The 20,907-nt window shown below is 45.2% G+C and overlaps 4 protein-coding genes across 6 annotated transcripts in view; 3 read left to right on the top strand and 1 right to left on the bottom strand.

The window, feature by feature from the left end:
* Positions 1-213: 213 nt before the first annotated feature.
* LOC130371872 (oocyte zinc finger protein XlCOF19-like) lies at positions 214-1,773 on the bottom strand. Its single transcript, XM_056577740.1, has 3 exons — positions 1,456-1,773; positions 1,260-1,371; positions 214-1,130 (listed from the first exon to the last, which is right to left on the bottom strand). Exon 3 carries the CDS (start codon positions 901-903, stop codon positions 325-327), a length of 579 nt encoding a protein of 192 aa, XP_056433715.1. The 5' UTR covers positions 904-1,130; positions 1,260-1,371; positions 1,456-1,773; the 3' UTR covers positions 214-324.
* Positions 1,430-6,131, top strand: pgls (6-phosphogluconolactonase). Of its 2 annotated transcripts, XM_056577681.1 has the most exons (7): positions 1,431-1,767; positions 2,722-2,848; positions 3,313-3,595; positions 3,715-3,822; positions 3,931-4,032; positions 5,289-5,429; positions 5,699-6,131. In XM_056577681.1, exons 2-7 carry the CDS (start codon positions 2,757-2,759, stop codon positions 5,843-5,845), a joined length of 873 nt encoding a protein of 290 aa, XP_056433656.1. In that variant the 5' UTR covers positions 1,431-1,767; positions 2,722-2,756; the 3' UTR covers positions 5,846-6,131. The 2 variants fall into 2 exon arrangements, with proteins under 2 accessions (XP_056433664.1, XP_056433656.1); XM_056577689.1 differs by lacking the exon at positions 2,722-2,848 and having other exon boundaries at positions 1,430-1,767.
* Positions 6,132-6,280: 149 nt separating this feature from the next.
* On the top strand, positions 6,281-13,928 carry colgalt1a (collagen beta(1-O)galactosyltransferase 1a). The gene is made up of 12 exons (XM_056577532.1): positions 6,281-6,674; positions 8,816-8,926; positions 9,060-9,177; positions 9,862-9,996; positions 10,413-10,617; positions 11,117-11,236; positions 11,374-11,450; positions 11,586-11,692; positions 11,888-12,020; positions 12,209-12,336; positions 12,859-13,065; positions 13,484-13,928. The coding sequence occupies exons 1-12, from the start codon at positions 6,454-6,456 to the stop codon at positions 13,749-13,751; spliced, it is 1,830 nt and encodes a 609-aa protein (XP_056433507.1). The 5' UTR covers positions 6,281-6,453; the 3' UTR covers positions 13,752-13,928.
* A 1,895-nt stretch (positions 13,929-15,823) lies between these two features.
* The window catches only part of gmip (GEM interacting protein), a 16,517-nt gene continuing 11,433 nt past the window's right edge, over positions 15,824-20,907 (top strand). For both annotated transcript variants that reach the window (XM_056577427.1, XM_056577432.1), the window contains exons 1-4: positions 15,824-16,128; positions 17,368-17,458; positions 18,138-18,225; positions 18,534-18,597. In XM_056577427.1, the coding sequence (XP_056433402.1) occupies positions 16,080-16,128; positions 17,368-17,458; positions 18,138-18,225; positions 18,534-18,597 (292 nt within the window). In that variant the 5' untranslated portion in view covers positions 15,824-16,079. The remainder of the gene's footprint in view (positions 16,129-17,367; positions 17,459-18,137; positions 18,226-18,533; positions 18,598-20,907) is intronic.

A 20,907-nucleotide genomic window follows, 5' to 3' on the forward strand; every position in this document is an offset into this window, starting at 1 on the left:
ATGTGTTTATTATTGTATAATAATCTTAATGTATTTTGTCTTTCATATTCATTATTTTCTAATAAATTATTTGTCTTTTCACTGAACATTTTGTAGTTCACAAAATATGACAACATTATTAATATGTTATTACAATATGAATATATTTTCCAACAGGTTCAATAATAAACTTCATAATTATCAGAATGTGAAGGTGAGTGAGGGGAAACAATAACATTCACACACAATGTCCTTTTGATACATCACAAAAAGAAGACATCCAAAGTGTAGAACCAAATTAATTTATTTTCGGTCAAATGTGATTGAGCGTGTAATGCTGACAAATTAAAATTGAGTGACAGAAATGTGTGTGGTGGTGGTTGTGGTGGTGTTGGTTGGTCCTAATCCAACAGGGCGACCATGTCTGGCTATCGATTCCCCGTTATACGAGCGTCCGTCCGCCACGTCCGCGTGCACGGCCAGGTGCTTTTTGAGATTACAATTCTTGGTGAACCCTTTACCACAATGACCACAGACAAACGGCTTCTCCCCGGTGTGCGTGCGCTGGTGCATGTCCAGGGTGCACTTCTGGATGAAGCCCTTGCCGCAGATGGGACAGCCGTACGGCTTCTCTCCGGTGTGGGTGCGTTGGTGCGTGTACAGGTGGCCCTTCTGCGCGTAACGCTTCCCGCATAGCGTGCACCTGAAAGGCTTCTCCCCGGTGTGGCTCCGCTGGTGGATCTCCAGCTGGCTGAAACAGCGGAAGCTCTTTCCGCACTGAGCGCAGCCAAACCTCTTGGCCATCTCAGAGTTCCACAGCAGTCCCTGGATCCTTGGGCTCTTTGCTGGGGCGAGGCTCCTGGCCGGGCCCAGGCCCTTGGAGGCCGCATTCCGGCAAACTAGTGTCCTCCCACTAGTGTCCATTTTGTTGTTGTTATTGTTGTTGTTGTGTGGGGCAGGTGTTGGCCTAAGCAAGAGGTTCTGTTCGAATGGAGTTTCATGGAACCCTGCTAGTGCAGCCGTATTGGATGAGGCAAGAGTCTGGGTGATGGATAAGCAGGGAATGAACAGTTGTACACTTGACGCTGATTTTGGATGAATTGGAACATCTGACCTCCTCTTCTCAAGTTGGGTTTGCAGTTCTGCTTCTCCTGTTGAAAGCAAAAAATAATCTAAATGCAATAAATAAAATAAATGCAAACCTGACTTGTTTACCATTTCACACTTATGTCAATTTTACATTCCACATTTTTGCTTATTTTATATATCAGGTTACTCACTTGTATCGGTTTCTAGTTCTTGCTGTGTACTTAATTCAGAGGTCTGCTCTTCGGGTGGCTCCTCTTTAATTACGCTGATTACAGGCTGTTCTTTTGATTTGTCTGTGAACCGCTGGGAGGAAACACATGACATGGTCAGCTGACTAAACAGAGGCCTATCGTAAATCAGTGGTACCAACTACATAGTAAAACTTACTTGATGAAAGCTTTCTTCATCTTCATTAGTTGTCTCAGTGGAGGGACATATGCTTTCCTGTAAACTTTCACTAGAGTATAGGAGGCAAACCAATGTTGCAGTTAACGTGCCGTTATTGCAAGGTGTTATAGTGTAGTAGTATGTGGATTTAATGTTGTTGGATCTTCCTACCTTTTTATTGGTTGGATTGTAGCGCCAGCATCTAATTCGCCGCAAGTCATTTCTGAATCCCGTGTGATTGATCGTCCCGCGGTGTCCTGCCGGTGTCCTTGGGCAATCCAAAGCAGCTTCTCCATCAACTGCAATTTCTCTGTGAGTGATGCGATTTCATTTCGTCCCCGATTAATCTCTATTTTTAGCATCTTTGATTCGATCTGGACTAGTTTACCTATTTCCAATACAGCCGTTTTGGATAACGCATCCATGATAGAGACAAGCTGTGAGTTAAAAGAGAAATTTGTCGACATGATAAAATCGTAACAGTTAGTAGCCTATATAAGAAGAGGGTTGTTACACTGCAATTACTGTCGGATCAAGAAGTCCTATTATTGATATAAAGTATATTTGTTAGAATAGGCTACACTGCGATAGGACAATGTCCTACTTGGAGTAGAGCTTGCGTTTAGTGCCAATTGTCAAAAAAGCCATCGTTTCCATCTATCGGAGCGGAGGAGAATCGCAAATATAGCCTTTAGGACCAAAATAGTAAGAACTTGCCGCCACCAAACACCAACAAACTCGCCTCAACGCAAACGCATGCGGCTCCATCACTGGCTCAATACAACCCATTGCTGTCAAACCACGTGGCATTGAATTGATGAGGTGATTACCGACTAACTGATAATTATATCCTATGTTGTTATCTGAACGGTGGCCTGGGATTAATTTATTATAACCATAAACTGATCGGACGTATGAAAAGGCAACCGACATTCCTTTTAGGTTTCTCGTGTTTTGAGGTTAACACATAACGATAATAAATTAATTTTAACAACCTAGACCTATGGCCTCTATAGGCCTGCTTAAAACATGTTTGCTAGTTCTAATCAATTGCACCGACTTTATGTGGCCATGAGAGAGCGCAGCGGCGCAATAGTTTCAACAAGTTAATGCTTGTACAATACTGGTTCGCGGCGACCCCGCTGGCTTTAAACTTCCGACGACTTCGATTAGAAATACTGCTATACGAAAGTCTTGTTCTTATTCCCAAGTTTTTCAAGCAAATAAATAGTTGTCATTTATTTTACTCATTCAATTCTCTCACAGCGCTTCGTCATTTGAATCCCCAATATGATTGGCTAATGGAAGTAGATCCAGGAAGCAGAATAGTCTATTCGATTTGCCGACAGATATTTCCAGCATTCAGCTTACTCCAACCAGGATTTATCAGCAGGTATTCCTTATTTCTATTGGGAACTAGTTTATAAGTGTGAGATTGTTCGTAGTGTTCGGTCCTGTTGCATCAGCATGCGTTTTATGTGTTGAGAATGAAATAATCGGGCTTTACCGCATCTTCAGTTTGACATTTATACATACTAGATGCACGTCATGCACGATAGGTGCATGAATGGAGTTTGTAGAAACCATTTGTTTATTACAGTGGATGTTGATAGAGCGTCCACTTAAATCACAGCCACATTGTATTTGACTAATAACGTTAAGATGAAACATGTACGGTATTATTCATTAATGTCGAGCACAGTGGTATTCTGTTGCAAAATAAGCTGTTGCAAAATCCTTTCCGAGATCTACTTCCTTGTGTGATGGACGTTTTGCTGTAACACACCATAACCATTTCCCTTTACTCAGACTTTAACCCAACTAGGTAGAAGACTCACCTATTTATTCCATCTGCAGGAAGCAGGAGCGGTTTGCAATGGCAGCCAGAAGAGTTGTGGTGTTCCCATCCTCAGCCGAGCTCGGCCCAGTGCTGGCTGAGCTCGTGTCATCTCGGGCAGGGAAGGCCATTGCGTCGCGTGGTCGCTTCACCCTGGGTCTCTCAGGTGGCAGCCTGGTGTCCATGCTGAGCAAGGAGCTGCCCGCTCTGCCCAACCTGGACTGCAGCAAGTGGGTGGTCGGGTTTTGTGATGAGCGGCTGGTCCCTTCCAATGACCCAGAGAGCACCTATGGGCTTTACAAGGTAAAGCCCAATGTTTAAATGTGTCATGTTTCACTCGATTAATATACACAGCATAGCACTGAATCTAAAAACAATTGGTGTGTTTGTGTGTGTGCGTGTGCGTGTGTGCGTCGGATCAGAATCAACTGTTCACCAAGATCAACATCCCAGAGACTGCGATCCTGTCCATCGACTCTTCGCTGCCAGTGAATGAGTGTGCGGAGGATTATGCTCGTAAACTGAAGGAGGTACGGCAGCAAACAACATTTTTTTCCAATTGTCTCGTACCTGTCAACTGTATTATTGTCCGTAGACTTGGTGACCCAGTAGTGCTCTGGATCTATTGAACACGGCAGGTGTTCCCCGGAAACGACAAGCCCGTGTTTGACATGCTGCTGCTGGGAATGGGCCCAGACGGCCACACCTGCTCCCTCTTCCCAGGCCATCCTCTTCTGGAGGTGAGAACAATGCTCAGCAACACTGTTGTGAATGTGGCTCGATATTCCTTTTGAACAGTTCCAGTCCAATTATCCCACTGTCGGGAAATGAAACTATAGAGAAGGTGTACCTCGATGTAAATGCAGATTAAAAAAACTCTCACGAGTGCTTAGTTTTGGCTCCAAATGAAGGGATAATGAGTACATGCATGTTTAAAGAGGCACGTTACAGTGTGCACTTTTCTCCAAAGCTGCCCGTTCAAAACCGGTCATTCTGGAACCGTCGACTGGAACGAGATGCCCTTCTGCCAGTGTGCAGCTAACCTCAACCCTAGCATTAAGCATGGCCCCGTGACAGCCTGCTCGTTGCTCTTTCTAAACCTGCAGCACATTTAAAGTCTCCATTTGACTTAAACTCGTATTTTGCTAATGATATATCAAATTGGAACAAAACAGACTCCATATGTAACCTATTTCTGTATGTTTATAAACACTTTTGGATGGATATTTCCCAAAATATAAAAATGCATGTTTAACCATGACTAACATACCGTAGTTATTCTGTTTTCAGAGGGGGAATAAAACAGCATTTGAAGTCGAATCTCAAATGTCTTTCAATGCGAGCCTACATGTGAAACAGATTGCATTGCCCACCTATTCATTAAGGCCCTACCACCCATTGGCTGTGACTCCTTGCTGTGGTTCCTGATTATGTGCCATTTCACAACAATATGTATAATCTCTGCCCTTCTCAGTCACTCCCTTTCACTTGCCACAAAGACATTCTTTGGCCTTGCGAGTGCATGTCTCTCATTATGGGTGCGCATAACACATTTATGAACAAAATGTTGTCTTCTATCACTGGAGAATGGCTTCGTTAGATACATGTTTCAGTTTGTGTGGTGCTTTCCATTTTGGTGGCAGCAAACGGCTCAAGAGCTATTCAAACTATTCCATATTCGGGTCATCTTGATCTGCAGACATTGACCAGGGCGGGGGGGAACAAACAACGGTGGGCCTCTTCATAACTAATTTACATATTATTTTAATTCAAAAATTACAAACCTTAATTTTTGGTGCCCCCTCAGGTACTTGGTGCCCTACGCACTCTGCGTACTCTGCGTATAGGGAGCGGCGGGCCTGGGTTTGACCCTGGTAACGTTCGTCGGGGTCTTAAACAAAGCTATGGGATCTACACTATACGGACCTGTGGATTATATGAGAGAATTGTTGAGGGAGGTTCCTGGTTATTTGCATTGTATTTTCCCCTATTTCAGGAAACTGCGAGGATCGTGGCCCCCATCAGCGACTCCCCCAAGCCCCCGCCACAACGCGTTACCATGACCCTTCCCGTGGTGAACTCGGCGCGCTGTGTGGTGTTCGTGTCGACGGGTGGCAGCAAGGCGCCCATGTTGAAGGTAACTCGTTGTGTAACTAACTGTGTAACAATTTGTAACGCTGTTACTTGGAGGTATACATCAGTATGGTTGTGTTTTACATTATTCGTCCAAGCGACGGAGAGATATTAAGTTCGTTTATAACAGAGAATCAGACGGAAACACTGTCCATATTCGTGTTTATACAGTGCGTAAACATGTGTTTAGACAGTGATTATACACGGGATTAAAATCACTGACAGACGATAACCAATGGGGACATTCGGCCTCTCTTTTCTTTTTGTTCACAGGAAGTGCTGGAGGGGAGGGAAGGCCCAGCGTTCCCTGCAGCCCGGGTTTTGCCAACTGAAGGAGAGCTCTTCTGGCTCATCGATGGCCCGGCTGCTGCTGACCTGACGATCACCGTAGAGAAGCCTGGATCAGGCGCACGGCTTTAGGGTTTGCTCCTTTGCTACCTGGAGGACTGAGACAGAATGTACATTTTGTTAAATATGCAAGTTGTAACAAACAAAGTGTCAAAGTCCCTCTCTAGGAGAGAATGTGTGTGTGTGTGTGTGTGTGTGTGTGTGTGTGTGTGTGTGTGTGTGTGTGTGTGTGTGTGTGTGTGTGTGTGTGTGTGTGTGTGTGTGTGTGTGTGTGTGTGTGTGTGTGTGTGTGTGTGTGTTCTAATCATTTGGTCGAAAGCTGGTCTGAACTGAAAAAAATAATTAAAAGTTTTGAAGAACGTGCAGTTGTGTATATTTAAAAAAAAAAAAACACTAAATCAAGATCGTTCATGTTCTTTTGGCAGGTCTAATTGTATAATTACAGTTGCAAATCAAACTGCACTGGGCTCCTAAGTCCATCCCCTTTAAGAGTACATCGGGACGTCCCCTTTAAAGTACAACTTGGCGGTGTTGTCACATCCGAGGGCTGCAGAGAATATTAGCGTTATAGCGATGGTCTTGTGAGCCTAGAAAGGGTACATTTGGAAGCTATATCCTTAGCTACAAGACTTCAGACACTTCATCTTTCTATAATTTATTTTTCCTGGTGTATTTTGGCAATGCACCGCTTTATTTCTCTGTACGGCGCTCTGATCTTCGCATATCTAGCGTGCAGACCATCTTGGGGATATTTTCCAGAGGAACGATGGAGCCCCGAATCTCCAATTCTGGCACCGCGGGTTCTTATCGCCCTCATATGCCGGAACGCAGAGCATTCTCTGCCTTACTTCCTAGGGGGTATCGAACGTCTTAACTACCCGAAGGACCGTCTAGCTGTATGGTAAGTCCTGAAGTGGATAACTACAACCGATCTACGTGCAGAGTAACGGTACCGACGTTAGTCACAACCACATCTCTTGGTTACTGACACGTAGTGGAATCATTTCCAGTAGGGGGGGAAAGCCTATTATAATGCTGTGCGTTGCCGTTAGGTCTCGTCGATCTAACTTTAATGTAGCGCTTAGTTAATGCTGTCATGTGCAGTCAACTCTTCCCTCTACGTTCTGCTTCATAGATTTCGTCCTGACAAGTGTTGGATTCAAATGAATAGACTTTTAGATCCATGAATTAACGCCTGGGACTAAATATGGTGGGACTAAATATGTTGCAACCCCCGGCCATGTAAAGTAACAGCGATGAGCTCTCACGCAGACACTGCGTACAGCAAGCCCCGTATGCCTCTAATGTGTATACGTGGAGGGCAGATGGTGGGGACCATTGTATATAGCCAGAAGGGGTGCTAATGAAACTTTTTCAAAGATGGGGATCTCTTCCATTTCCCACTTCTCAGTGTAGAAGAGTCCTAGCTTCCACCAAGTTTCCACTCACACACACACACACACACCCATATCTCATTGGGCGCTATAGTTCGACACTGTTCAACTGCATTGGTAAATCAGTGTTAGGGTTCTCCATATAGGCTCAGTAGAGCATAACCAATCCGTTTGTATATGACCCTAACCCATTTTAAATGGATAGGAGTTTTACCTTTTTATAATCATTTGAATAATTTAAATAGGATACCATATGAAGAGGATTCATCAAGTATGCACGAGTGTTGAAAGGAATGTCTGGAATGGTATTTGGTTGTATGCACACAAATGTTAAAAGAGAGGAACCTTGGCACTTCCTTAACTTCCTCAATGCACAGCACCTGTGAGCTGCGAGACGTCCCCTGAGGCAAGTAAGGCAGTAGAATTTTAATGCACCCGTGGATACCAGCCATAGACCTATTCAAACAACCAAATGTTGAAAGCTTGATGGAGGGCGATGGATTAAAAGAGATTAAGTCTTTGACATAGTTTTTTTGTTGCGTCCAATTTCCCATATTTATCTCAGTTTTACTTGTTTATTCCTAATAAGTTTGTTTTACACAAAAAGAGGTTCTATAGGTGAAACCACACCAGCACACATAGCTGTGGGCCTTCCGAGCGACAAATGTAAACGACTGTCACATCTCGTAAACATTGCACGCTGAGGTCTTAACCAAACCATTTGGAATACATACCATTTGCTTCTGTAAACACATGCACACACTGCATGCATGCCTACAATCCTTTTAAGTTAACACATGGAATAGCAATGCAAAAACAGATTCTCTAGCGAGAGAGAGTCAAGCACGTGGCAGAAGACGGCTGTGCGGGCAGCCGGGCCCGACCGGTCAGGGGAGACTGGCGTTTGGATAGCCGGGAGCGAGGGGATAGACGGTTTAGTGGGCAGCTGCAGTGTTCTCACGGGCTGATGTGACATCAGCAGCGGGGAGAACCTGACTTGGCTGTCTGCCATCCATAGAAAGGCTACAGACTCTTGTATATAGAGGGGGAGAGAGAGACAGAGATTTTGTCGAGTTGTAACATGATTCCCCCGCCCCTTCCTCTTCCACATAGACCGAGAGAGCCAGGCGAATGGAATGAGAAGAGCCCAACATGTGGCTTGATTTAGAATCCACACGGCATTCAATCGAATGTGCCCGTCTGCCCAGGGCTGTGTTGACACACTGCGCACATGTACACACATCCTGCCTTCTTTGTTTTCCTGTTCCCCGTCCTCAGATAACTGCAGACCCGGCAGTTTTTACTTCTCCTAATGTCATTTGGATCATTGCCAAGAAGTAGATCATATCCCCTAGAATTAAGACAACCAGAAGCGCCACAGTGTGATAAAAGTGTATTTTTGTCTAGGCGTGTCCTCCTGGGAGACACCGATGATAAACTATCACAAAGCCCACTGAGAACTATTGTTCTTTGAGCCTCGTGGTTTATCCTTTCAATCGGTTCAAGTCTCAACTCGAATCCGGTCTGGCTTCAGCGCTATAGTAACACCATGCATGCAAGTCTCTTACTGCCGGCCCCCTTAATGTGCAGCTCAAAGCCTACTTCCCTGGTATTGATGGAGATGACTTTTGTTTTTTTCACGCGACAGGGTTGCAACGGATCACAACGAAGACAACACCACGTCCATCCTCCGAGACTGGCTCACCACGGTCCAGAACCTCTACCACTATGTGGAATGGAGGCCGAAGGAGCAGCCCAGGTCAGTTCCCGCGAGTCTAGCGTCACATGAGAGTTTGACACGGATCCTATGGAGACGATGCCAGGTGTTGACGTTCCCCTTTGTGTCGGTGTGTCTGTTTTGTGTTTTTGTTTGTTTGTTGTTGTTTTTTTAGTGAGTATCCGGACGGGGACGGTCCGAAGCAGTGGACCAATCTACGCTATGCCCATGTGATGAAGCTGCGCCAAGCAGCGCTGGACTCTGCCAGGGAGATGTGGGCCGACTACTTCTTGGTGTGTGTGTGTGTGTGTGTGTGTGTGTGTGTGTGTGTGTGTGTGTGTGTGTGTGTGTGTGTGTGTGTGTGTGTGTGTGTGTGTGTGTGTGTGTGTGTGTGTGTGCATGTGTGGGTCTGTGTGTGTGTGTTTGTCAGTCTGTGTATGAGTGTCTGTGTGCGTGTGTGTTTGTGTGTGGGAGGGGGGTGGACGGGGACGGGGACATTTTGCACATTATAACAGATGGGGCTGATGGAGAACGGGCACAGCGGCAGGGTTTGGTTCTTCTTGGGTTACTTTCATTACAATGGCGCGGTTCTGATGAATGCTCAGGTCCGTGGCTCTTTGCAACATGTGCAATTTTATCTCTATGAATGGGTGTCCTGACCGGCTTTGTTCACTGCTTTTTTTTTTCAAGTTTCAAGCAGAGGCCAGCAGTTCAAGGAGAGGCCAGTAAAACTCGCTACATAGCTCAACTCAAAATAAACCCTCAAACTGTTAATGTAATCCCGTTTTTCTATTTCGTAAGCTCAAGCATTATTGTTAATATCAGCAGAGAGCATATGTTCTTTCAATCATACCACTTTCTTTAGACATCCAAAGACTTACGGGTTTTCTATTCAGTTTGTTTCTTCTCAAATCAGCTTTTCTTTTGAAAAAGACAACTTTCTCAAACTATTGTTTTTTTTTCCTTTCTGGTTTTAGGCCGTGGATTGTGACAACCTCCTCATCAATCCGGAAGTCCTGTGGAAGCTCATCGAAGAGGACAAGACCATCGTTGCGCCAATGCTGGAATCGCGCGCCGCCTATTCCAACTTCTGGTGTGGTATGACCTCCCAGGTACTTTGTGTGTTTGGTCAAGCGTATGAGTTCATGTCCATGGGGGTCATTTAATGAGAAAAGGCGGGCAGGATTGTATAGTGACCAGCGTCTTCGAATGCTAATCCGAAACAAAGTGTGTTCGACAGCCAACGTCTGCTGCCTATCTGTAGGCATTCTCGAGGCAAGAAGCCTTAACCTCTTGCACGCTGCTAAATAACCTGTACCTGAATTCACTCATGTTTGATGAGATATTAGAATTCTCAGCTGTTTTGGTCCCACTCCTGTCAGAGTAGAAACAGGAGGTAGAGCGGGTCGGCTAGTAACCGCCAGGTTGCTAGTTCGATCCCCGGCTCCTCCTTAGGGCAATATTATAAAGCGCTTTGGGTGAAAGCGCTATATAAATGCAGTCCATTTAACCATTTGCCATCCTGCAGGGTTATTATAAACGCACGCCGGCCTACATTCCCATAAGGAAGCAGCAGCGGAGGGGTTGCTTCGCCGTGCCCATGGTCCACTCCACCTTCCTCATCGACCTGAGGAAGGAGGCGTCCAGGCAGCTGGCCTTCCACCCGCCGCACCCGGACTACAGCTGGGCCTTCGACGACATCATCGTGTTCGCCTTCTCCGCCCGCATGGCAGGTATGGGGGATTCATCCGTTAATGTGTTATGCCATGCTCATCACATGTTTATTTTCCGACGTTGTTTATAGGATGGGTATGTTGTACCATGTTTATCTCCTGTTTCTGTTCGACTGTGTATATCCTTGTTTATGTTTATGTTAGGCCTTGGTTATCACATGTTATTGTTAGATGTGAATCATATATTTATCTGAGGCCTTGGTTATCATTATCGTTTTTGTTATGCCTTGTTTTCCCCTTTGTTTCTGTTTGATGTTTATCACATGTTAGACATTGTTATGAACGGTCCACCTTGTGTGTCTCGGTTGGACCATGTTTATGTTTGACACACTACATATGTACATTACCTGTTATTGGTACTTGTACCAAAATTTGAAGTATCTATTAATGAACTGCAGTTCCCCTGAAAAAGCCCCCTTTGGGTGCTGTTCGCCTTGAGTTAACTTGTGACTAAAGAAACAAAAAACAAATGACATTTGTTCCTATTTTCTCTTTGCAGATGTACAAATGTTTGTATGTAACCAAGAGACCTTCGGTTACTTCCCGGTTCCGTTACGGGCTCACAATTCACTGAAGGACGAGGCGGATAGTTTCTTGCATGCCTTGCTGGAGGTTAATGGTGAGTCGGCACGCATTTGACCCCACGGTGGCTTCCATAGACGCAGTCTTGTTCTCAACGCTTTCGTGTTACTTCTGTCTCCCAGCATGCATTTCTGTTGACCCTTTCTGTGTTCATCTTCCCCTCTCACTACATAGTGCGACACCCCCCAGTGATGCCCTCGAAATACATTCCTCCCCCGACTAAACAGCCAGACAAACTGGGCTTTGACGAGGTGAGTAAAGTGGGGGCTTTGTGAAGATGAACACTGAACAAATGCCGAGAGTTTGTCACTTTCTTTGCAGAATGTCGCCATCTACTGGGGAGTGTATGGGCTGACATGTGCTGGTTTGTTGTGCTGTGTGTGCAGGTGTTCATGATAAACTTGAAGAAGAGGACGGACCGCCGAGAACGCATGCTGAGGACGCTGTACGAGCAGGAAATCGCATCAAAGGTCATCGAGGCCGTGGATGGAAAGTACGTTTTTTTTTCAAGTTTCTTCTCACAATTGTACTTATTGTAAGTCGCTTTAGATAAAAGCGTCCGCTAAGTGCCCTATATGTAAATGTGAATGTTGTTTTTACAGCCTTTTTTTATTTTTTCATGTTTCCGTCTATACCATTCTGCTTTATTTCCCCTCCTGATGTATGTTCTCCCCCTTGTCTGTCACAGAGCCATGAACATGAGTGAGATCAATGCGATGGGCATCCACATGCTTCCTGGGTACAGTGACCCCTACCACGGCCGTCCATTGACCAAGGGAGAGCTGGGCTGCTTCCTCTCCCACTACAAGATCTGGCAAGAGGTGCGAGACCAAAAAGCCTATCACATTACCCCTCAAAAAGTCTCCCAATCATTCTCAATGAAATTATGGCTCCCATGCACTCTGTCAAAATCGATTTGTAGTTTTTGTTTAATTCTGGTTGTATGCGTTCATTGCCCTCATTGGCGCTCGCTGACGGAGCCCCGTCGTGTGTCGTGTCTGGCCCCTAGATCGTTGATCGAGGTCTGCAGACGTCCCTGGTGATCGAGGACGACCTCCGCTTCGAGATCTTCTTCAAACGGCGCCTGAAGAACTTGATGATCGAGGTGGACAGGGAAGGACTGCGCTGGGACCTCATGTCAGTGATTAGCAAATCATCCTGGGGATTCTTATTTTTAGAAACGTCTTTTAACATATTCAGACATGCTTACTAGTAAGCAGTGACAAAGTTAAAGGTGACATATTATAACACTGGGTAGGCTGGTAGACTGATCAATCCAGAACACATCTAGGCGTCACGAACACTTGTGATGTAAGAAGAGGCCGCTTTTCAAAACGGCTTGTAATGGCTTTTCACATTCACCCCCGGTGGTATAACGTGTCACCTTTTAAGGTGCATTGCAACACGGTGATGTTAACCCCCCTTTGGCCCAGACTAGAGAATCAGGCCGGAGCTGGTCTCTGCAGTTTGAGTTAAGGGGTCATAACTCTCGATGCCTGAAGGGGCTAGAGCAGCATGTGAGCTCGTTCAAACGTCAATTCGTTTTTTACGAGTCATCGGGGAAAACTCCAAACTCTGCCCACTGGGGAATTTTCCGTTCCTCCGCCCATCAGCGCTCACGTTGTTTCCCCTTTCCACCCCCGTTCTCTTTTCAAACAGCTACATCGGACGGAAGCGTATGCAGGTGGACCGCCCGGAGAAGTCGGTGCCTAATATTCATAACCTGGTGGAGGCGGACTACTCCTATTGGACGCTGGGCTACATGATGTCGCTGGAGGGGGCCATGAAGCTGCTAAAAGCCGAGCCGCTGAAGAGGATGCTGCCCGTGGACGAGTTCCTGCCCATCATGTTCAACAAACACCCTGTGTAGGCTTTGTCTTGTGTGATCTTCAACATAGTAATTATGCCATTTTGACACTGTGACAAAAATAGATAAGCCCGTCATTTAGAGAAATAGGTGTCAGATCCTATGTTTTTTGCCGGTCTCTGCCTCCACGTTTGTGAACGTTCTACTTTGCTCCGAACTCAAGGCGCAGTCTTTTCGTGACGTCGAGGTGCCTTTTCCGAGGCATTACGACGTCACGACGTGTGGATGTGTGGAGATCACTCACATCTCTCTCTCTCTCTTTCTCTCTCTCTCTCTATCTCTCTGTCTGTCGGTCTGTCTGTCTGTCTCGTTCTCTCTCTCTCTCGTTCTCGTTCTCGTTCTCTCTCTCTCTCTCTCTCGTTCTCTCTCTCTCTCGTTCTCGTTCTCTCTCGTTCTCCCTCTCTTTCCCCCAACCAGCTCGGAGTACATGGAGGAGTTTGAGAACCGCGACCTGAGGGCGTTCTCCGCCGAGCCCCTGCTGGTCTTCCCGTCCCACTACACGGGCGACCCGGGCTACATCAGCGACACGGAGACCTCCACCGTGTGGGACAACGAGAAGGTGCGCACCGACTGGGACCGCGCCCGCTCCGGCAAGACCAAGGAGCAGGCGGCCATCAGCACAGAGGCCCAGAACTCGGACGTCCTGCAGTCCCCTCTGGACAGCACCGCCAGGGAGGAGCTATGAGGAGGAGGAGCTATGAGGAGGAGGAGCTATGAGGAGGAGGAGCTCTCGAGCAGGGGGCTTCTGTTTGTTAGTTTTATGGTACTCCGTTTTTATTGTTTTTATTTTTTAATCCTGTTATCTTCCTTTGTTTTTTACGCCCCCAGCACATGGATTGCGGTATTCGTGTTCCTTGAGTGGGCGGGGAGGGGGGGGGGGGGGGGGGTGCCTTAATTTAATATCAATACGCGACTAGAAGTAAGAGCAAAAAAAGAAAGAGGTTAGTGGCTGGCTGTATTTCTTCTTTTAGTTGGTCAACTTTGAGGCGTAACTTCATAATGGCACTAGACTTGCCGTTTGTAATGGCATTTGCAGTACCCGTCATGTCTGTCATACAGAGTAGAGCCTGAACATTAGCCGACGTTATACTCAATGAACCTTACCAGATGAATAAATCTGCACACCTCATGCATATTTTCTTTAAATCCAGATGTTGAATTTATGAATTTCGTCATTCATTTCATTCAGCAGAATCAAAATGGAAGAGTGCAGTAGAGAAGTGTTTTGTTTATATAAATGTGTTAGTCTAGATGTATTGCAAGGGCTTTGTCCAAAGAGATTGAGTGTGAAAATGTTGCATGTTTCAGTTCATTTGTTTTTTTTACTATCGTGTAAACCTTTTTTTTATTTGGTTTTATTTCCAGAACACAATTTCCAACATAAGATTGCATTTAAGAACCGCTTTTAAGAACCGCTTTCGAACAAGACATCGTTTTACAGCGCAATTTGATCCGACAATTAACGACTCACTCATCAACAGCATTATAGTGCCATGCATGATTCTGTAGTGCTGTCCCCCCTTGATGCTGTTTGGGTGTTCCGACGGACGCCAGGCTGCAGCCCGTGGCCACGGTGGTTCCAGCCCAGACCGATCTTGTGTGTCCACACCGCACTGTGGTCTGGGAGGAGTAGGATCCAAAGCAGTGTTTAAGTTCCCACAAAAGAGGCCTTCTCGGCCACATGTTAGCCATTCTGGCCTTTCACCCGAGTCGCATTCTCTCTGCGCGTCGGTTGAAAGTGAGTTTGAGAAGGAGAAGGGAAACATCACGATATACAGGTTGCAAAAGCATTGTCAAAAGTGAAGTGATTGTTGTTTTTTTAACGTTATGCCCATTCTCAAGTTATGGATCATGTTATCTACTTAGACGGAAATACACAATCGTTCTATGTTGGAGGTGGCTACTGATGCATGAACTGAGTGGGAGTGTTTGACAATGGGAATCCTATGCAATAGAAGACTGCGATTGTGCCTTTTTAAAAGAATAAAATATTTTGTTTTAAGAAGTGTGAATGTGTCCCTCACTTGTCCATGTTGCCCTTTTTGTTTACTTCTACATCTACTTTGCATCTCTGCTAGAACTTACTATGTTGCATGAGGTGTCAAGATCAACCATGATTTTCAGAAAGATTTTTATTAATGAAATGCATTACGGACAGTGGTATGGAAGTTTGACTATTGGTACTCTGCTGCACTGCAACATGCAATTGTGCACGCAGTTAGCACTTCAACTAACCTGTGTGTCACCAACACTATGGCATACACAACGGCAAGTATTGTAACTCAATTCTTCCAATCCATTTCGTATCACCTTTGCATCGCAAGCCCTGCGGTGTTTAAACTCACTGCTCGTAACACCTAAATGTTGACTAATTGTGTCTGCATCATCTTCTGCAGCACCAACCAGGTAGCTTGCGCAGATCTTTCAGTAGACATGGAGGCCGCAAGCAAACCTTGCGTCAGGTGAGCAAGGTCATTGAATACGAAACCTCTTAAACTGTGCACCGGCATGACCTTTGCTCCGACAATTCAAACAATCAAAAGAAACCAGACAGAGGATAAGTTATGATCCATCATTGTATGGAACTTGCAATCGTTCTCTGTGTGCACATTTATTAGCCAGCCTCCTAGAGAGGATGGAAAAACAAAGCCTCTGCGGTTTGCGTAGCATCTTCTCATCAGGGTTGGCCTGTGGGGTAGGTGTGGCCTACGCCCAGAGGAGATACTCGCTCTACACTTCCTCTATCTAGTGGTGAAAACATATTGGCCAACCTTCAGTCCCTTAGAGGAAGTTACTATCGAGAGCAGCAAAAATAGAGATTAGCAACCAAGCAGGGGGTTGCAAACTCCGCCATAGCCTTCGACCAGGCGGTGTGTACGACTACTCTTGTCTGCCGATACGTTCTAGTGTTTGGTACAGTTGACCCCTCCCCCACCCGACCAAATCTGACACCCCTTCCTGCCAGTGCAGGTTAAGTGTGTCGGCTGGTGGGGAGATTCTTGATGGTGTAGACATGGAAGAAGAAACAATCGTGGAAGAGGAAGGATCGACCAAAAAGTCAGGTGAGCCACGCAACGAGGACGTTGGCTGAAAAGGAGCTGTTATTGTTTCGAAATTTTAATTGAGAGATTATTTAAGTGTGTAAGTGTGTGTGCGTGTTACCTAAGTGTGTGTGTGTGTGTGTGTGTGTGTGTGTGTGTGTGTGTGTGTGTGTGTGTGTGTGTGTGTGTGTGTGTGTATGAGTGTGTGTGAGGGAGCGTGTGTGTGTGTACGGTTACATTCTCTTAGTCGGCACGGTTGGACTCCCCTGCCTCCCCTTCTATTTAAAAAATAATTGTTGCTGTTCAACTTCTGTCTTAACATCAAACAAAAGACACGTCTACTTTCATAAAGAGTATATGGTCTGTTTTAAGAACCCTATTAACCCTTCTTAAAGTACTGTGTTTTCCCTGAACTTAAGGTGAAAATATATTGCAAGAGTCATATTTTTTCAATCAGAATATTGATAGATTGATTGACAGAGTGGTTGTCGGCCACTTTCAGCTGGTAGCTCTACAGGAAACATAGTACCCGTCTTTCAAAATCACCTCACAAGACTGTCTGAAACTGTGCTGCTGCTGCTGCATTACAGAACATGATATAAATGACAAGCAGGATGTGGTTGACCCAAATTGAGACAGCTTCAGAGCGAGAGAGAGAGTGGCAGATATTCAGCATTCAAAGTCTTCAAAGGCTGCTGTCAAACATTTAACCGTTTCTTCCAAAGCAAACGCTAATTTCAGTTCATTTGGGCATCAAGCTAAATAAAGACAGAAATACACCGAGATTTTTATCTTTGCGGGGCAAAAGGAGTGCTTAGATATAATTTAGATAGAAATAAATAGTAGACACATTTTTATGTGAGTCGTTGCATCATCGTCAAGTCATTGACTCATGTATTGCCTTTGTATTTCTACATACGGTTATAAATCAAATGAACTCACACCCTTTCTGTGACACAAAGTATAAGGTTTCGTAAAATGTGTCTATATATATATATATATATTACTACTATTATTACTTTTTATGGTTTCTTTCACAAGCACTTTTGACTAAACTTAATTTAAGTGTCGCACAAAGAGTTTAAAGACTATGTTCTGGCCATGAAGTTGAGACCAGTTGAGACCATCTGTGTCAAAGAAGAGTAGTACTGTATTTTGCCTTGAGGTGGGGGAAGGGCATTATTAAGGCAATGCTGTTATGCTTAAAATGATTGCTAATGTTAATTGCATGTTAATGAAAGGGTCTAATTTTCATTTCAGAAACACTAAAGGTAGCTTTTAATTCGCCTCCCAAGCGCTACAGTGAGATCTTCAGGGAATTTGATAGCCTCGACCTCAGCCTGGCTATTTCGTAAGTAGAATCCTCGAGTTTCTCAAATAAAAAGTTTGTGGGTATTATTTTTTATTATTATTATGTTATTATATAGTTATTACAACTTTACTCAGGAGCACTTTCAGTTACATGAGATCCCTTTTTGTTCGGATGTTGTCGACCATCATGTTTGTGAAGATAATATCGAGTTGGATGTTGAAAGAATTGTTAGTTGAAAAAATAATAATAATTCCTTTGGAAGGAAATTTATTTGTTTGTTTCTTTGGATAACATGAGCAGTTTTACCTAGAATAGGAAACTGGATTTTCTCTGATTCAGGAACTACAACCAATACAGTCAGTGAGACTTCCTCAAATACAAACTTCCAGCTCATATTGTTGATGACGGTAACATTTGCAGAATATGGAGCTAATTACTGTATTGTTATATTCATTGCATGAATTAATAGTTTTTCAATATTATATTTACTGTGCACAAAATATATTGGTATGGCTGTAGGCCTATATGAAACTATGTCCTCTGTTCACTGATCAGCATCGTTACTGTTATGAATGAAAAAGTTTGGCAATCTTATATGTCATAGAGGGAAATTCACCATGTGGAAAGCAAAGACTTCACGTCAGTGTTCTTTCTAAATCCCTTGGTATTATTAGGACCTCGACCTCTCCCATAATTAACGTTTGACTTGTTTCATTAGTTCAGAGGAGCTGGAACCTGACTCCCAATCCATCCCCGAATCCATCTCTACAGAAAGAACCGAATCCATGGAGCAGGACAGCGTGTCGGTAAGATGACTCAGTTACCAGGATTACTTGTGTTTTCCCACGGTGTAGGGGGCAATAGTTGACCAGATAAAACTATTGTCGATATTCCTGAGACAAAATAAATTAAAAAAACTTTTTGTTCATATATTTTATTCATATATATTTTTTAATGGAGTAAATTGTTGCAGTAGAAAACATACATAGTGCAGGTTTAAGGTTAATGTTATGAATTTACTGCAAGACAGACTTTCTTTGTGGGTTTGTACAAATTTGGATTTTCTGGCGGATAGTGTTTGATGCATTCCGATGTTTGTTCTCTATTTCCCCAGCCTTGTGAAGATACATGTCCCATAGAGATCTGCGTTGATCCCACAGATATCGAGAACCAATCAGGTATAGTAGCAGTATGTAGAGTTTGTGTGTCTGTGTGTGCAGACGTGCGTGCGTGCGTGCATACATATGCTTATGTTTACCTGTACATGGGCATAAAATCTACACAAATTAAACCTATGTCGTTATGTACGCACCTGAAGGGTCAATAAAGCTCCACTAATAGAGTTTGAACCGTGCAAATGAACATCCATTATGGCCCAGTAAGCCCGGGTGTGTGATGCTTATGGTTTAACGTGTATCACTGCAGACAGCCGTGCTGTCATTGATGAGAGACCAACGCGTGTGTCTCTCTCTCCCTCATTTCATCAATGACAGCGCTAGTAGTGTGTCTGTCGTCCCCCAGGGCTGGGTCGTATTCACATCGTTAGTGGCGTGGACTAATTGCTCTGTTCTAACAAGATTAGAGCAGGAGAGGATAAAGGACTGGGATTAGAAAACGACAGCTGCTGCTCCCTCCGCTTTTTTTCCGTCTTTTCTCTCTGGTCAAAAGACGGGTGGTTTGGGTGTTTGTGTCTGTGGAAGTGTGTGTGGAGTTCTGTGTGTGGAAGTGTGTGTGTGTGTGTGTGTGTGTGTGTGTGTGTGTGTGTGTGTGTGTGTGTGTGTGTGTGTGTGTGTGTGTGTGTGTATGTGTGTGTGTGTGTGTGTGTGTGTGTGTGTGTGTGTGTGTGTGTGTGTGTGTGTGGAATTCTGTGTGTGGAAGTGTGTGTGTGTGTGTGTGTGTGTGTGTGTGTGTGTGTGTGTGTGTGTGTGTGTGTGTGTGTGTGTGTGCGTGCGTGCGTGCGTGCGTGCGTGCGTGCGTGCGTGCGTGCGTGCGTGCGTGCGTGTGTGTGTCTGCGTCTGTGTGTGTGCGTGCGTGTGTGTGTGTGCGTGTGTGTGTGTGTGTGTGTGTGTGTGTGTGTGTGTGTGTGTGTGTGTGTGTGTGTGTGTGTGTGTGTGTTTGTCTGGTTGTGTGCATGTGTGTGTGTGTGTGTGTGTCTGAAGGTGGAGAAATCAGAGAGGGGAGATGAAAGAGTGTCAACCAGGGGGAGTTCTGTGTAGAATACGTTAGATATTGTTGGACCAAAAAGCCTGACTTTGCCTTTTGCCTTTTCCTGTTAGTCGGCAGGCAGTTCCGATGCCTTGACCCTTAATAGTCTTTCATTTGCTGTGGAGGAACAAGATTAAGAGAAACAGATCAGTCACACGGAAATGCAGCACGATGTTGTAACAACGCTACTGCCAGCAGGCAGTGAAACATATACACTCACAACATTGCTGCCCCCATCCACATAGCTTCCTGCTGGCAAACCCAGCTCAGTTGAGACTCTGTTGTATGTCATGATTCAAAGGGGGTGGGAGGTGCCACAGGGTCAATATGCTGCTATTGGCTGCCAGGCAAGGAGATCTCTCACCGAGGGTCAGTGTCTCACACACACGTGGTTCATCTGTTTCTCTGACTCCTAACATCAACTGACAGTTTTCACAGCCTGCGACACCCACGCACATGCACGCACACACACACACACACGCACACACACAAGCACACACACACGCAGCGTTTGATCTGTGCTCCAAGTGATGGATGGAAAACAAGCTCTCTCCCCTCCTAGTGATTGACGCCTCACCCACAACACCGCTATTACCGGGCTATAAGCAGCCATTTTGTCACACACCACAGGAGGTAAAGCCTAGACAGCCCACAAATCTGGACCTGCACTGGGCTAATCCCGGATCCCCAGACCCATGAGGCTTCTTTGGGACGGGGCAGAAAGCTCTGGGAGGCTGCCTGTTGGGAATGACGGCCTTGAATTAAGGTTGATCTGGAGATGCACTGGGACCTGAAAGCCAACCTACCGCACAATCTGGACATAAATGGATTTATTCCGGAAACTGGACTTTTGTTAGTTGTTGCTTTTCTATACAAATAGGAACTTTGAAGTGAGTTGTATGCTGTGTCAAAAGATAGGGATCTAAGAAAGAACGGGGACCACTCCTCTTCGGTATAGCTACGTAAAGATGTGGCTTGATCGCTTGGGATGGTGAGGCTGAAGCTCATTTACTTAAACCTTCTTTAAAAGAACGGAGATACACCAAGGGCTTTGCTTCAAACAAACATTCCTTGTTTTGATCCTGTCGGTATACCAAGACGCATGAGAGAAGAAGAGATTGAGAAGGGAAGGAAAGCGGAAGAACCGAGAGGGTGTCCCCCAACCTAGTGCACCCACCCACTCTGGGTCTCTGAGGACAAAGCGGGGGGTGTGCTTGTCAAACCGCAGCAACAACCCAACCATGACCGGCACTAGGGACAGGCCCGGTGGCACGGTGCGCCTC

Source organism: Gadus chalcogrammus, chromosome 2 (assembly GCF_026213295.1).
Source record: "Gadus chalcogrammus isolate NIFS_2021 chromosome 2, NIFS_Gcha_1.0, whole genome shotgun sequence".
Lineage (NCBI taxonomy): Eukaryota > Metazoa > Chordata > Actinopteri > Gadiformes > Gadidae > Gadus > Gadus chalcogrammus.

Bases quoted from the DNA above. Each gene is read 5' to 3' on its own strand.
- colgalt1a (XM_056577532.1), top strand. From the start codon at position 6,454: ATGCACCGCTTTATTTCTCTGTACGGCGCTCTGATCTTCGCATATCTA. The intron at 11,451-11,585 runs GTGAGTAAAGTG...CTGTGTGTGCAG, and splicing joins ACAAACTGGGCTTTGACGAG to GTGTTCATGATAAACTTGAA. The intron at 12,337-12,858 runs GTCAGTGATTAG...CTTTTCAAACAG, and splicing joins GGACTGCGCTGGGACCTCAT to CTACATCGGACGGAAGCGTA.
- LOC130371872 (XM_056577740.1), bottom strand. From the start codon at position 903: ATGGACACTAGTGGGAGGACACTAGTTTGCCGGAATGCGGCCTCCAAG.
- pgls (XM_056577681.1), top strand. From the start codon at position 2,757: ATGGAAGTAGATCCAGGAAGCAGAATAGTCTATTCGATTTGCCGACAG. The intron at 4,033-5,288 runs GTGAGAACAATG...CCCCTATTTCAG, and splicing joins CAGGCCATCCTCTTCTGGAG to GAAACTGCGAGGATCGTGGC. The intron at 5,430-5,698 runs GTAACTCGTTGT...TTTTGTTCACAG, and splicing joins GCAAGGCGCCCATGTTGAAG to GAAGTGCTGGAGGGGAGGGA.